A 14001-nucleotide genomic window follows, 5' to 3' on the forward strand; every position below is an offset into this window, starting at 1 on the left:
TGCACAGCAAAGGAAAGCATAAACAAGACGAAAAGACAGCCCTCACAATGGGAGAAAATATTTACAAATGAAGCAGCTGACAAAGGATTAATCTCCAAAATTTGTAAGCAACTCATGCAGCTCAATATCAAAAAAACAAACAACCCAATCCAAAAATGGGCAGAAGACCTAAATAGTCGTTTCTCCAAAGAAGATATACCCAACAAACACATGAAAGGATGCTCAACATCACTAATCATTAGAGAAATGAAAAACTACAATGAGGTATCACCTCACACTAGTCAGAATGGCCATCATCAAAAAATCTAGAAACAATAAATGCTGGAGAGGGTGTGGAGAAAAGGGAACCCTCTTGCACTGTTGGTGGGAATGTAAATTGATACAGCCACTATGGAGAACAGTATGGAGGTTCCTTATAAAACTACAAATAGAACTACCATACGACCCAGCAATCCCACTACTGGGCATATACCCTGAGAAAACCATAATTCAAAAAGAGACATGTACCACAGTGTTCACTGCAGCTCTATTTACAATAGCGAGGACATGGAAGCAACCTAAGTGTCCATCGACAGATGAATGGATAAAGAAGATGTGGCACATATATACAATAGAATATTACTCAACCATAAAAAGAAACGAAATTGTGTTATTTATAGTGAGGTGGATGGACCTAGAGACTGTCATACAGAGTGAAGTAAGTCAGAAAGAGGAAAACAAATACCGTATGCTAACACATATATATGGAATCTAAAAAGCAAAAAATAAAAAAAAAAATGGTTCTGAAGAACCTAGGGGCAGGAAAGGAATAAAGACACCGAAGTAGAGAATGGACTTGACGACACGGGGAGGGGTAAAGGTAAACTGAGATGAAGTGAGAGAGTGGCACGGACATATATACACTACCAAATGTAAAATATCTAGTCCGAAGCAGTCACATACCACAGGGCAATCAGATTGGTGCTTTGTGACCACCTAGAGGGGTGGGATAGGGAGGGTGGGAAGGAGACGCAAGAGGGAGGATATATGGGGATACATGTATATGTATAGCTGATTCACTTTGTTATAAAGCAGAAACTAACACACCATTGTAAAGCAATTATACTCCAATAAAGATGTTAAAAAAATAAAAAGCTATATATAACAAAAATAAAAAATTTTAGAAAAGATTCAATGAGAAACTATAGAGAGAAATGCTGTTATGATTTCTGGGGCAGAAAACTTTTGAGAAATGTTCTCTTGCTTTTCCCTTAGTGACCATCAGGGGATGTTCTAGAACAATCTTAGCTAGCACAATTCACGTAATAAGTCACATGCCAGAGGTCGGTCTTATTGAATAAGCACAAGGGGGATAGCGCTTCTTTCCATGAACTCCTTTCCACCTGCTGACAAAATCTCTTCTTTGGAGGCCAGAGCAACATTATACCATAGTTATCTCCTTTTCTGTTTCTTCTTGAGACTCAGCCATAAAAAAACTTGCCAGTCTAAGTCTAAAGCTGCTAACCTGAGTCGCATACCCTGGAATAGGACATGCAAGGCAAAGGTGGATTATTTTTTGTTTTTCTAATTTATTTTATTGAAGTATAGTTGATTTACACTGTTATGTTAATTTCTGATGTACAGCAAAATGATTCAGTTATACATGTATATACATTCTTTTTCATATTCTTTTCCGCTATGGTTTATCACAGGATGTTAAATATAGTTCCCCGTACTAATACAGTAGGACCTTATTGTTTATCCATTCAATATAATAGCTTGCATCTGCTATTCCCAAACTCCCCCAGCCCCCACCCACTTGGCAACCACAAGTCTGTTCTGTATGTCTGAATCTGTTTCTGTTTCATAGATAAGTTCATCTGTGTTATATTTTAAATTCTACATATAACTGATACATGGTATTTGGCTTTCTCTTTCTGACTTACTTCACTTAGTATGATAATCTCTAGGTCCATCCATGTGGCTGCAAATGGTATTATTTCGTTCTTTTTTATGGCTGAGTAGTATTCCATTGTATATATGTACCACATCTGCTTTATCCATTCCTCTTTCGATGGACATTTAAGTTGTTTCCATGTCTTGGCTATTGTGAATAGTGCTGCTCCGAACGTAGGGGTGCATGTGTCTTGAATTATAGCTTTGTCCACATATATGCCTAGGAGTAGGATTGCTGCATCATATGGCAGCTCTATTTTTAGTTTGTTGAACCTCTGTACTGTTTTCCATAGTGGTTACACCGATTTACCTTCCCAAAATGTGGATTATTTTGATTTCACACTCCCCATCCTGCCCAAGTACCTTTAGCCATAAGAAGAAAGACTGAAATGTCTGATTTTTGTTTCTGGCATTTAATGCCCCTAGTGATACCTTTGTTCAAATACTGGGGTCAGAAAACATTAAAATAATAATAGAAATCCAAGACCAAAGTCGGCTGTATCTCATGATCAATCTAACCAATGTCTGTGTTACCTCCTGGTTATTTCCTATATACTTAATATTTAAATGTTTATAGTAACAGTAGGGATAAAGTGTTGTGTTTTGTGATGTTTCTTATGTTATCCCCTACTCCACCGCTTCTTTTAAATTTGGTGAAATCTTTATTGCCCCCCCTTTACTCCTCTCTTTTAACCCTGCTGATCTTCCTCTGCCCCTCACTTCACTTCACCCCTGGGGTAATCAGTGTTAACAGGCTGGGTTGTTTTAACCAGCACATTTATGCTCATGCAAACACATACAGACTTACAGTACTTGCGTTATTTTATGCATTCAAAACTAGGTTATACTATAGGTGTTTCACTTCAATGTAGTTTTTGCTGCATAAACTGTAAGGAACCTTCCAGGAGTGAATTTCAGTAAAACCTGAGTCAGGCCCACCCTCGAGCTTTTCAAGGACCTGCCTCTGACAAACGAGTCCAGTTTCTATCTGCAGTGGGTCCCTAATGCCTTCAGGTGGGTCTTGGAGTCTCATTTCTGGACTGAGGCTGTCAGTGTTGAGTTACTGTAGCATTTGTTTCCCCATTTTTCTCTGAAGCCCTGTTACAGGACCTGATAGGTTAGGTTCACACACCTTTCATTTCTCAGGCTACATTTCTTGGCTTCATTGTGGCCATTTGATGTATTTGTTTCTCTATTACAGAAGCCAGTGCTGCCCTTGGAGAATCCCTGTGTAGAGTTCACGTGGCTCTTGTGCCTTTCTTGGGCACTTCTTCTGAGCTAGTACTCTCGGTTCTGTGTCTATATTAGGGCATGTGGCTAAATGGCATTAGGTCTAAAGAATTTTATGCGACAGTCTAGATATTTCCCAGCGTAGGTCGTGTTTCGGGAATGACTTGTCATTAGGTTGAAGTACCTCTTGATACACAAGATTTTCCTGATTACTGAGTATGAGTGCCTATCATTTCCCATATTCTCTAACTTATGTATGGCTTGAACATGACACTGCTTCACCAGAAGGAAGACATTAGGGTAGTGTATGGAGTTCACAACAACCCATCTTTCCACTTATAAGCAAAAATATTGTCAGGGGCGGGGAAACGGTCAAAGCCAGGAGTAGAGTCTAAACAAGAAACGAAAGTGAGTCTTGCCTTTGTTATCACCTTTCTCTCACTCTAAAAGGCATTGCAAGTGAATTCCAATGAAAGGAACTCAACAAGGACTGAGCTGCAAGGATAGAGCTAAACCACAAATCATCTTAGACTGTTTGTAAACCTCTCACCCGCTGTGGGACTTTTGGCATCTTGTTTAACCTGTTTGTGCTCCAGTTCTCCTGGTATGGCAAATAGAAATAACATCTTCCCTTGGTGTCTCCCAAAGGTCCTAACAGCCAGATGAGATAATATACAAGAAAGCACTTTAATGAACAAGCATGGTAGAAATGCACAATATTCAAAATTTATTTTTTCTTTCTTAAATTTTCAAAATGTATTGGACAGAAAAGAATCATCTGCAAGCACTGTGTTAGGTACTGAAGATGCAGGCCTTAAGGGTACATCTCAGCCCTGTATACAAACTACCTTCATATTATCCGGCAACTCGTTTTCCTAGAGAACTGACCTTGACCGAGTGTGTCGTGGAACTTTTGTGATTGTGCACCAGCCACTAACAGTGAGCTTAGTTCTTCCATTCCTGGCTCTATTAATACATCCTTAGCACTTAGAATCCTAAAACATCCTGGGAAAACTTTCACCATTGTGCCAAGGTGGAATAGGAATGGCATCAGCTTGTGTTGTACTGTATTCGTCTTTAGATGAGTTCGGTCACAAGAAAACCTAACGTTCGACAGTCTGAAGCAGTGGGCCTCAACCTTTGGTGCAGCCCAGCATCAGCTGTGGACCTTTTTCAGGCCACAGCAGGACCAAGCATCCTCCCCAGAGGTCCCGAACCAGGAGGTGGGTCTTGGATGATAACTGGACATCAGCTTTTTTTTTCTTTTAGTTTCTATAAGAGATTTTGATATCAAAGGCTGAGATTCATTGATTTCAAAACCAATAAACTATGGGAATTAATTTAGCAGGAAGGTGAATGTAATTTCCTGTGGCAACTCATGTATCAATCTACCTATCATCTATCCTGAACTATCACCTAATTGGCTTCCCAGAATATTTGGGCCTCCTTCCAGTGCATCTTCCATATTGTAGCCAGAGTGATCTTTTTGAATTAAAAATATTATCATGCCATCTTCCCCCACACCCCTGCTTCAAACACCGATGTCTTCCCATTGCTCTTAGGAGAAAGATCGAAGCCAGAAACTTGGCCGCCAAATCCTAAAATGTCATCGTCTCCCCTCCAGTCTAATTTCACATGTTCCTACTGTGCCTGTATTGTTAGCTTCCTTTAGCTTCCTTTAACTGTATCACCCCCTTCTGCCACAGGGCCCTGTTGTCCTCATTGCCTGAACTCCTCACCTCCATCTCTTTTGCTCATGTCCTTTGTTTGGTTAAATTCTTTCCTTCAGGCCTTCTCAGCTCAGATATCACTTCTTCCTGAAGCCTTTCTTTCTTTTTTTTTTTTTTTAAATTTGTTTTATTTATTTATTTTTGGCTGCGTTGGGTCTTCGTTGCTGCGTGCAGGCTTTCTCTAGTTGCGGCTAGCTACTCTTCATTGCAGTGCATGGGCTTCTCACTGTGGTGGCTTCTCTTGTTGCAGAGCATGGTCTCTAGGTGCACCGGCTCAGTAGTTGTGGCTCACGGCCACAGCAGTTGTGGTGCACGGGCTTAGTTGCTCCGTCGCATGTGGGATCTTCCCGGACTAGGGCTTGAACCCATCCGTTTCCCCTGCATTGGCAGGTGGATTCTTAACCACTGCACCACCAGGGAAGCCCCTTGAAGCCTTTCTTGAAGTTCTCAATCGGGTTAGATTTTCAGCTCTCTACTTCTCCCTGCTGTGCAAGCTTACAATGCCATGGACCTCTGACATCATCCCCTAGAATAGATTTTTATTTATTTTTGTGATTATTAAAGTCCATCTGTCTCACCAGTAGTTTTTTTGCTCAAGAAAGCCCAGACCACATCTGTTTTGTTTGGTTGGTTATAATTTACTGAAACAGCATTTTCTCCATTTAGTACCTGACAGAAGGTAGACACCTAATAAATATCTGTCATTGGTCGAATTAATGAATGACCAGAAGAAAGAAAGAATGACCCCATTAAAGCGGGGCAGGCATACCTAATCAAATGGTGACCTAGGACTTAGGAATTCTTCCCTTTGTCCTGTTTCTTATTCCGTAAAACAGTTGGTATCCCTGCCTGAGATGGTAATTGCAGCCCAAGGAAGTCAGAGGTTGATGTAGGTGAGCCCCAAAGTGATGCAGCTACAACTGTGTTAGGTTTTTCAAGCACCTGAGAGCCCCTGACGGCAAAGGCACGAGATCCAGTGTGTTCCACTTGAGTGGGCAAAGCTGCAACAAGCAGGGGTGAATCTGCCGCCTTCAGCTGTCAGATACTTGGCCCCTGGTGCTCTCTTCTCCTGTGCAGAACACCAAGCCCAGAGGCCTGTGCCCACATCAGGAGGCCTTGGGGATCTCACATTTGATTGGGGGATTCCATGTCTTTACCCACTGGGGCTCTCAGATGTGTGGTAAACCTGATATACATATATCTGTATATCTGTATCTCCATCCCTGTACCTGACCTAATATTGTAAAAGCCTGACTCCTCCACTCTATTGGCAGCCCTACTGATGCACTAGTCCAAATGCCGTGAGGCTCCCTCCTTTCACCTGTGATGTACACAGAGAACGATGTCCACCGTGGAGAATTAGGAATGCTATCAGGCCAACAGACAGTGGACATCCAGACAGAACTTGGGAGGAGTTTCAAGTAACTGACAAGAGGTCTAAGTCCGGGGCCACATAAGGAGAGTGGCGAATACCGACAGAAAGAGCAACGCAAGGCAGGCTCAAGCAGTGGCAGCCAAAGCTGTACTTCCCCAGCCACGGGGGCAGCAGCTGCCCTCTCTCTGTGGCGGCCGGAGTAGAATCAGCTGAGGGGCTAATCTCCCTTCTTTCTTCTCGCAAATGGTGACCCTACCTGATGTCCACTCTGTCTCCACAAAGAACCCTGTACCTCTCTTTCTCTCTCTGTCTGTCTCTCAACCTGTTTCTCAGAAACTACGTTGCTTGTTTCATTCCATAGACAACCTGGTTGAGCCTAGCTACTCCTGGTATTTCCCTGAGACACTCGTCCCCAATAACGTGAATAGATTTTAAGATGGGCTCTTCCTCCATGCCCAAACCCAGGATTCTCTGGCAGCGACTCTGTTGAAAATATAGAAAACATGGCAGGAAACTGACCAAAAACAGAAGGAGAAATTGATCAGTCCAGTTTGGTTGTCCAGATGAAGGACAAGTCAGCAAGAATGGCTGACATGTCTATTTACTAGTAAAGGGAATTCAAGTAATTGCACAGTGTCTGGGCTTGTGGATGTTTGTTTCATAACTTTGAATGGAGTTTCTTTTTCCCACCCTAGGGGAGAATTTTTGCCCAAGTCCTTACTGAAGGTTAGCTGCTGTGTACCCCCTCACACAATGCTTGGCTGGGCACAGATCAGAAGAGTAGGTCACATAGATTCATAAGATTTGAATTGCTTTTCCTTTCCCTATGAATTAATCTTTTAAATGTCAGCACTTTAAACTTGCCCTTTTCACAAAATATGATACCATATGAACCTTACTTAGTTGAAAATACATTTCTATTTCAAAGGTTTTCTGTTTTCTTCCCCACCCCCAAAATGGGAAAAGCTAACACAACAAGCAAAGAAACTTGTTAAAGGATGGGCTGTCTGTGAGGGATGCTGGGTTTTGTCAGTTTTTCTAAGAAACTTTATTCCTTAAGAATCTCAACTAATTCCACAGGCTATTTTTTTTTTTTTTTTACAGGTTTGGGATTTTATAAAGCAGACTTTATCTTCTCCTGCTCACTAGTGGGAAATTTAGAATCATATGATTCCAGTCAAGCTTTAAAAGGGATATAGCAAGTCCTTTACAGCTGCATTGTTTTTACAGTCATTCATTTTGGTATTGAATTTTACTGATTACTCACATGTCTTCTATAACAACCTTTGAGTTAAGGTGGTAAGATATTAATATGCCCATTTCACAGATTAGGTAACTGAGACCAAAGGAGACTGAATGACTTGCATGAAGTCATCCAGCCGGTTAATGGGACAACAGGATTAGAGCTGGGAGTAGCTGTCAATGCTTTACCCACCTATAATGAATGAAACCCAAGTCCAGAGCGATGAGTTCAAATCCCAAGACTGCTGCTAACTAGCTGTGGTAACCCTGAGCAAATGGTTAAAACTTTCTTCACTTCAGCTTCCTCATCTGTAAAATGAACAAACATTGCCCACTTTTTTCTAGACTGAGATTCTGTGAAGAAGAAAATGAGATCATTTTGATAGTACAAAATGCTGAAATGTAAACAAAATAACCATCATTGTCTTAAACAATAATAGGGCGGAGTCCAATGTCATATCATGTGTAAGGCAAGGCGTCTCCTGTCCTTCCTCCAGCACAGTTAGGGAACCAGATATAAAGAAGGGGATTTGGGGGTCCAGAACACATGGGAAGTGGTCCTTGATTATGTCAGGGAGGCTGAAGGTTTTAAACTGTGTGTGTCAGTCTTTTATTCATGTGGATGATCAGACTGTCAACAAAGCCTTCAGAGAAACTGAATATCAAATTGGAGCTGATAATCAAACACTTAATTTTCCAAATCTTGAAACTTTGGGGAGTTGGTGCCCTTCAGATTTGGAGAGCATCCATCTTAGTAAACTCCTGTCTGCCAAGGAATGTCACAGGGATCCTGTCACACAGACAGATGCGCCCAGCTCTAGGAGGGAACCAGGGCTGCCTTTTGAGCCCGGGGCTCAGACAAGCCCCAACCCCTGGAGAAGCAGCAGCGAAGCACCTCCGACTCCCCTTCCTCTGATGTTGTCTTTCAGGGTGACGTCCAGAGGACATTCATCCAAGTGGACTTCGGGGATGGCATCGCAGTGTCTTATGTCAACCTCAGCTCCATGGAAGATGGGATCAAACACGTCTATCACAATGTGGGCATTTTCCGAGTGACCGTGCAGGTGGACAACAGTCTGGGGTCTGACAGCGCCGTCCTGTACTTACATGTAACTTGTATGTTATTACTGTTGTTGGTTTATGACATATTTTAGATATTGTGTCCTTTTAAAGATATAATCCAAAATTCCTTATCTAGAAGAAGCTCGCTAGTCACCTTTTAGCAGGAGGGGAAAGGAGAGTGAGAGAACCAAGTGGAGAAAGCAAGAAGAAACCAGGGTTTAGTTTTGAGTGACCTGGACTCTGGTTTGCTTCACATTGTTCTCTTGCACTGACTCTGCCTCTTCCAAATGCTTCTGAGAGAGGATACCTGTGTCTGTGCTGGGCCTGAGCAGCTTGCTGGGCTGGTTGATTGAATATGAATTTGTTGGGGGGGGGGGGGGTTTTTGGTCGGAAATGTTTGAGAACAATTCCCATTAGCACAAGTAGTGGAATTTCTCCCCATCTGATTTTTTTTTCTCTTCCCATGTTACATCTCATTATTAATAATTCTTTTAGACTTTTGTTCCTTTTTTTTAAAAAAGAATATGTTTCCTGGACTTTGTGATGATTTGGTCCTAGAAGGTGGCATAGAGGGAAAGAGGGTAAACAATGTTAAGGAAGCTACATTTAGAAATAGTTTCAAAAAGTATTAAAGCTTTTCCCCCATTGAGGAGTTCAAAGGTGTCCTAACGAGACAATGATATCTCCTAAGCTGTGTTTGGTAAAAATGTTTGCCATGAATGCCTCTTATGCTTGGTGTATGGGTGTCCCCAGACAGGCATAGGACTTGTTTAGATTGCTGGATAAATGGCTTACTTTTAAATGAAAGTTAGCCCCTTTATAGGAATGGTCACGTTCAGATTCCAAGTTCTAGGCCAGGAGTATTAAGGCTAGGCAGTATTCCATGCCTCTCACCTGACTTTTGTGCACTGAACCAAACTGAGCACAGAAAGTACCAAGTAGAATCTCTTTTGTTAAGCTGCTGTGATCCAGTGGGTGGATAAGACTATTTAGGGGTCCCCAAGAGATTGTTCCTTACTGAGGTTTCCTGCCCTGTCAGTCACTCTTGATCCTTATCTCCTGTACACTCAGGACCCAAGTGCTTCAAAGAAACACACCCATCCTTCTTTGAGTTTAAACAGAGTTCTGCAAGATTCCCACTATGCCAACCCCACATCCCCCTTTTCAGCTAACGTTTCTTAAGCTCTTACTGTGTGCCAGGCTTTGTGCTAAACATGTTCTTTATGTATATGATCTTCCTTTTCAAAACAACCCTAATGAAGTAGGCACTATTAGAAACACTACCTTACCAAGAACAGTGAGGTTCAGAAAGCTTAAATCACCCATTTGAAGTTGCAGACCTTCTGTCTGGCAGAGCCAGGCTTCAGACTCAGGTCTCCCTGCCTCCAGAATCCCAGCACTTGGCCACTAGGTTATTATCAGTGCCTGTGCTGGCTTGGGGTTAGAGGATCCAAGTCTCCATCAGCCCTTACTCGCCTCCACATCTTTGCACATCATCCCAAAGGAATGTGAACATTTAGGTTAGAGGCAGTGTACTGGCTGTACAGCTACACGGGTTCCAGACGCATTTCCCAGGCTCTCTCCCGGCTGACTGCCGCTTTGCAGCTGTCCTAGATAGACTTCCCGGAGTTGCCTCTTACTAAAAGATAATCCCTCCCTATATATCACTATCTACAAGGACAAAAGTGATAATATCCTAAGACTAATCCTAAAATATTTTAAAACTACATCACAAACCTTGGTTATTAGTAACAAATAAATGGCAACATAAATGGCAGTGCATTTGCTGAGAATGGCTGGCAGCTTATCATTCTGCACAGCTTATTCTATAAGGTGGATTTCTGTTAAAGATCTACTCTCCTAAAGAATTACAGTTATTATATTCCACATCCCATATATGTGTTAAACATCCCTGGACTCTAAGCATGTGTCAATGCTGATTTAAAATTCAGCAGCAGCTTTTCGTCTCCATTTCTCAGGGTTTCCCATAGAGTCATCCATAGTTCCCCCTCCTGGTTGCCCTGTGGACTCTTCTTCACCTTACATATAATCATATCCCATGAGGGAAACTTGCGTATCCTGGTTCTCTCGTGGGCTTACTGAATCCTGGGAAGGAAAACAGCACAGAGTTTGCCCCTGCTTCAGATTAAGGGTCACTGAAGCCATGACTTCTGAAAGAAATGAGCTGCTTTGTACACTTGCAATTTTTTTCATCTCATTAGCCTGATTGAACGGCTTAAGTGATTTGACCTTGACCTCAGTAGCAGGTGATTTGTAATGGAAAGTTTTGTGTTCTGATTTTAATTTTGTCAGACTCCTCTTGGGTTAAGCGGTTGGATAAGCAGGCCTCATATCACGGGACCCCTTGCTCAGCCTGGTCTTGGGGACAAGAATTAGCTTTTTATACTAACTATATGAAAGCAGGATTATTTTTAAAGTTTTCATTAATTCACATACATATAAAGGCCTTGGCATGGGCAGTGCCAGCAGGTTCTGACATGTTTGCTAGGGCTTCTCTCCTGCAGGGCCCATCGTGCTTTACCGTGCATATGAACTTCTTTGCTTATTCTCACACCTCTACCATGATGGGCAACATTTGGCCTTCCTTTCATATGGGGAAAGCAAGGATTAGAGAAGTACTATGATTTGACACTATTTTACACTAAGAGGAAGTCATGGTAAACTCATAACTGACTTCCGTTCCCCCTGCTCTCAAATACGGAGAGTAACATGGCAATTTTTAGTGCCATGGTGGCAGGATAGTGAAGGGATATATGGCTTTGTAGGAAAAACAAAAACGAGCACTGGACTGAGTTGGGAGTTGTTAGGTCCAGATGCTGGCCTGAACTCCTGGCTGAGTTACTGCATTTTTCTGAAACTAGTTTTTCTCCTCCATCATGTGAGGCATGCATGTCTTGTTTCTCAAAGGTTCTGTCAAGCAACTCATGCTGTGCCCTGTCAACTGGCCAAGCTTGATTTTCCATCATCACGATGTAGCCTATGCATTTGTATTTAGTGGGTTCTGAGTAGCAACTCAGCTCAAGCTCAACTTACCAAAGCCTGCCCTCTGCCCCTCTCATCCAACCCCCCTCCCCCTACCCAGGGCTCTTCCAGAAAACCCCACGGCCTGTCTTGAACACATACTTCCTCCACTTTCCAGCTCAAAAAGGTGCTTTGATTCTAAATCAGAAGTTCTTAAATACTGGTTTGCAAAGGTCATCAGAAGCAAATGGAGATGATGTTCCTGCTGTAATGTTTCCAGGATGGGGAGGCTCTCTCGGGGCAGCTGAGTAAATCTCTTGTAGCCTGACAGTTGAGAATTCCTTGAGGAATATTCACTGTGCTCTGCTAGTTTGCAAACTAATTAGACACGGGGTGCAGCCAGGGTTGCCTTCAAGTGGATGGAGCAGAGAATTTAAAGGACATGCAGATTTCTGCTCAGAAATCTGCCCTATCTCAGCCAGTCTTGCAGGAAGAAGAAAAAAAAAATCACTGAAGATTGTGCAAACTTGCAGAATAGGAGGTGATAAAAAAGATGAGGTGGATTTTCCGATACTTCCTGAACCTCTCTTCTCAACTACCCCGTTACATAGGAGCCCTTTGCAGATGTCTTTCTGTCCCCATCTTAGGGTAAGGTGATCAGTGTCTTGAAAACCTGTGTAGCTTTGTAACTATTCACACGATGATTATATTGGCCAGTGAATGTCAGACCTGGGTTTTGTAAAATGTGGTTAATGAGCCACCTGCCCCAGAATTACATGGTAAGAATACAGTCTCCTGGGCCCCTTTCCAGACCTATTGAATTAGAATTTCTGGCAGTGTGACATCATAATCTGCCTTGAACAGATGAGTATGATTCTCATGCCCACTGAATTTTGAGGGACTCTGTTGTAGGATCTCATCTTCACACTTTGAATTTCTTTTATTTCTTCTGGTAGATTTTTTTTAACCTTTCAGACAAACAGCAATATGGTACATGCACAATATTTAATTAGATGGTCAGAGGAGGTCTTCAGAGCAAATGCCAGAGGCAGGTCACTGATCAGCACGCACAGAGACAGACAGACAGACAGACAGACAGACAGACACACACACACACACACACACACACACACACACACACACACACACACACACACACACACAGTGTTCGGTCACACAAACAGCACTTGTTCCCTGCAGCCCAGGAAGACCAAGCAAGAGAAGGGGAACAATTCACACAAGTAATTTCTCCCCTTCTCTCAGCCGCCTTGTGAAGATTCATAAAGAGTAATGCAGCGCCACCTGCTGTCCGTTTTGCTCATTAAAGGCACCTGTCCGAAGAAGCAGTACCTGCAAGCTTGTTCCACTCTCAGCTGAGTGCGGCCAGCCAGCTAGGGGCCTCCAGGGTCTGGAGTCTCACTTCGAAGGCTCTATTAGGGCAGATCACACCCTCTGTGCAGAAAAGCAAGGCTTGAAAGATAGGCTTTGGGGCAACAGGAACCAGGTATATTGAACACATAAAAAGTAAATGAGCCCAAGAGGACTTGGCAATCTGAAAGCGAAATTCCACACGTTTGTATGAATGGATGGTATATATGCATGCAAGAAGGAACTTATATAAACACACACGGACATTCTTCAGGGCCTAAAGTGATCTGCTGAGTGTCCTGAACAATATATATATATTGTCCTGAACAATATATATATATTGGCTATATATATTGGCAATATATATATATATATTGGCTTCGGCTCCTTCCCTCCATCTCTTTACTGCTGCTGTTCCCTGCCATCCTGGCAGCTGACAAGGCACCTCCTCCTCAAGGTCTTTGCCCCACACTCACCCTGGAGCTTGCCCAGTAGATACACGGTGCACTTCTGCACGTTATTCAGGTCGCTGCTCAGATGTCCTCGCTTCCAAGAGCCTTTGCTTGACCACCCTATCAAAACGAGCAGGCTCTCACCCACCCCCTCTCCTTGCAGGGCTGCCTCTCCTAATGATACCTAAGCTCCACGAAGGCCCGGTGTCCCAGCACCGAGAATCATGCCCAACACGTAATAGCACTCAAAAACCACTGAGTGAAGGAGCGGCCATACTTCAGGAACAAGCCTCAACTTTTTTCGTTAACAGGACACCCAGGCATCATCCTTTGACCTCTGGACTTTAAAAGAAAAACTGTTGGATGCTCATATGTGAGAGACCAAGATGAACCCTTTTAGGATGGAACTGGCATGTCTTCCAGAGCTTATCTAGTTCTTGCATCCTAGCTGATCCATGTAACTCTAACTGGGGAGTCAGGAGGAGTGTCACAGAGGAGGGGGCCCTGGAACTGAGATTTGGAGATGACAGGTGCCATAAGAAAGGTGTGTAAGCAGAGTCCTCGGGTGGGACAGGGCACCTGCTGGAGCACATCATGTGATGGGGGAGGGACAGCAAGAGCCACG

The 14001-nt window shown here is 42.9% G+C and overlaps 1 protein-coding gene across 3 annotated transcripts in view; it reads left to right on the plus strand.

Moving 5' to 3' along the window:
* Positions 1-14001, plus strand: part of SORCS1 (sortilin related VPS10 domain containing receptor 1) — a gene marked incomplete at its 5' end in the record, with an annotated part of 555414 nt that overhangs the window by 491824 nt on the left and 49589 nt on the right. For all 3 annotated transcript variants that reach the window (XM_082855012.1, XM_082855013.1, XM_082855011.1), the window contains one exon: positions 8442-8628. In XM_082855012.1, the coding sequence (XP_082711138.1) occupies positions 8442-8628 (187 nt within the window). The remainder of the gene's footprint in view (positions 1-8441; positions 8629-14001) is intronic.

The sequence above is a fragment of the Leucopleurus acutus genome (assembly GCF_964270905.1).
Source record: "Leucopleurus acutus genome assembly, chromosome: 14".
Classification (NCBI taxonomy): Eukaryota; Metazoa; Chordata; class Mammalia; order Artiodactyla; family Delphinidae; genus Leucopleurus; species Leucopleurus acutus.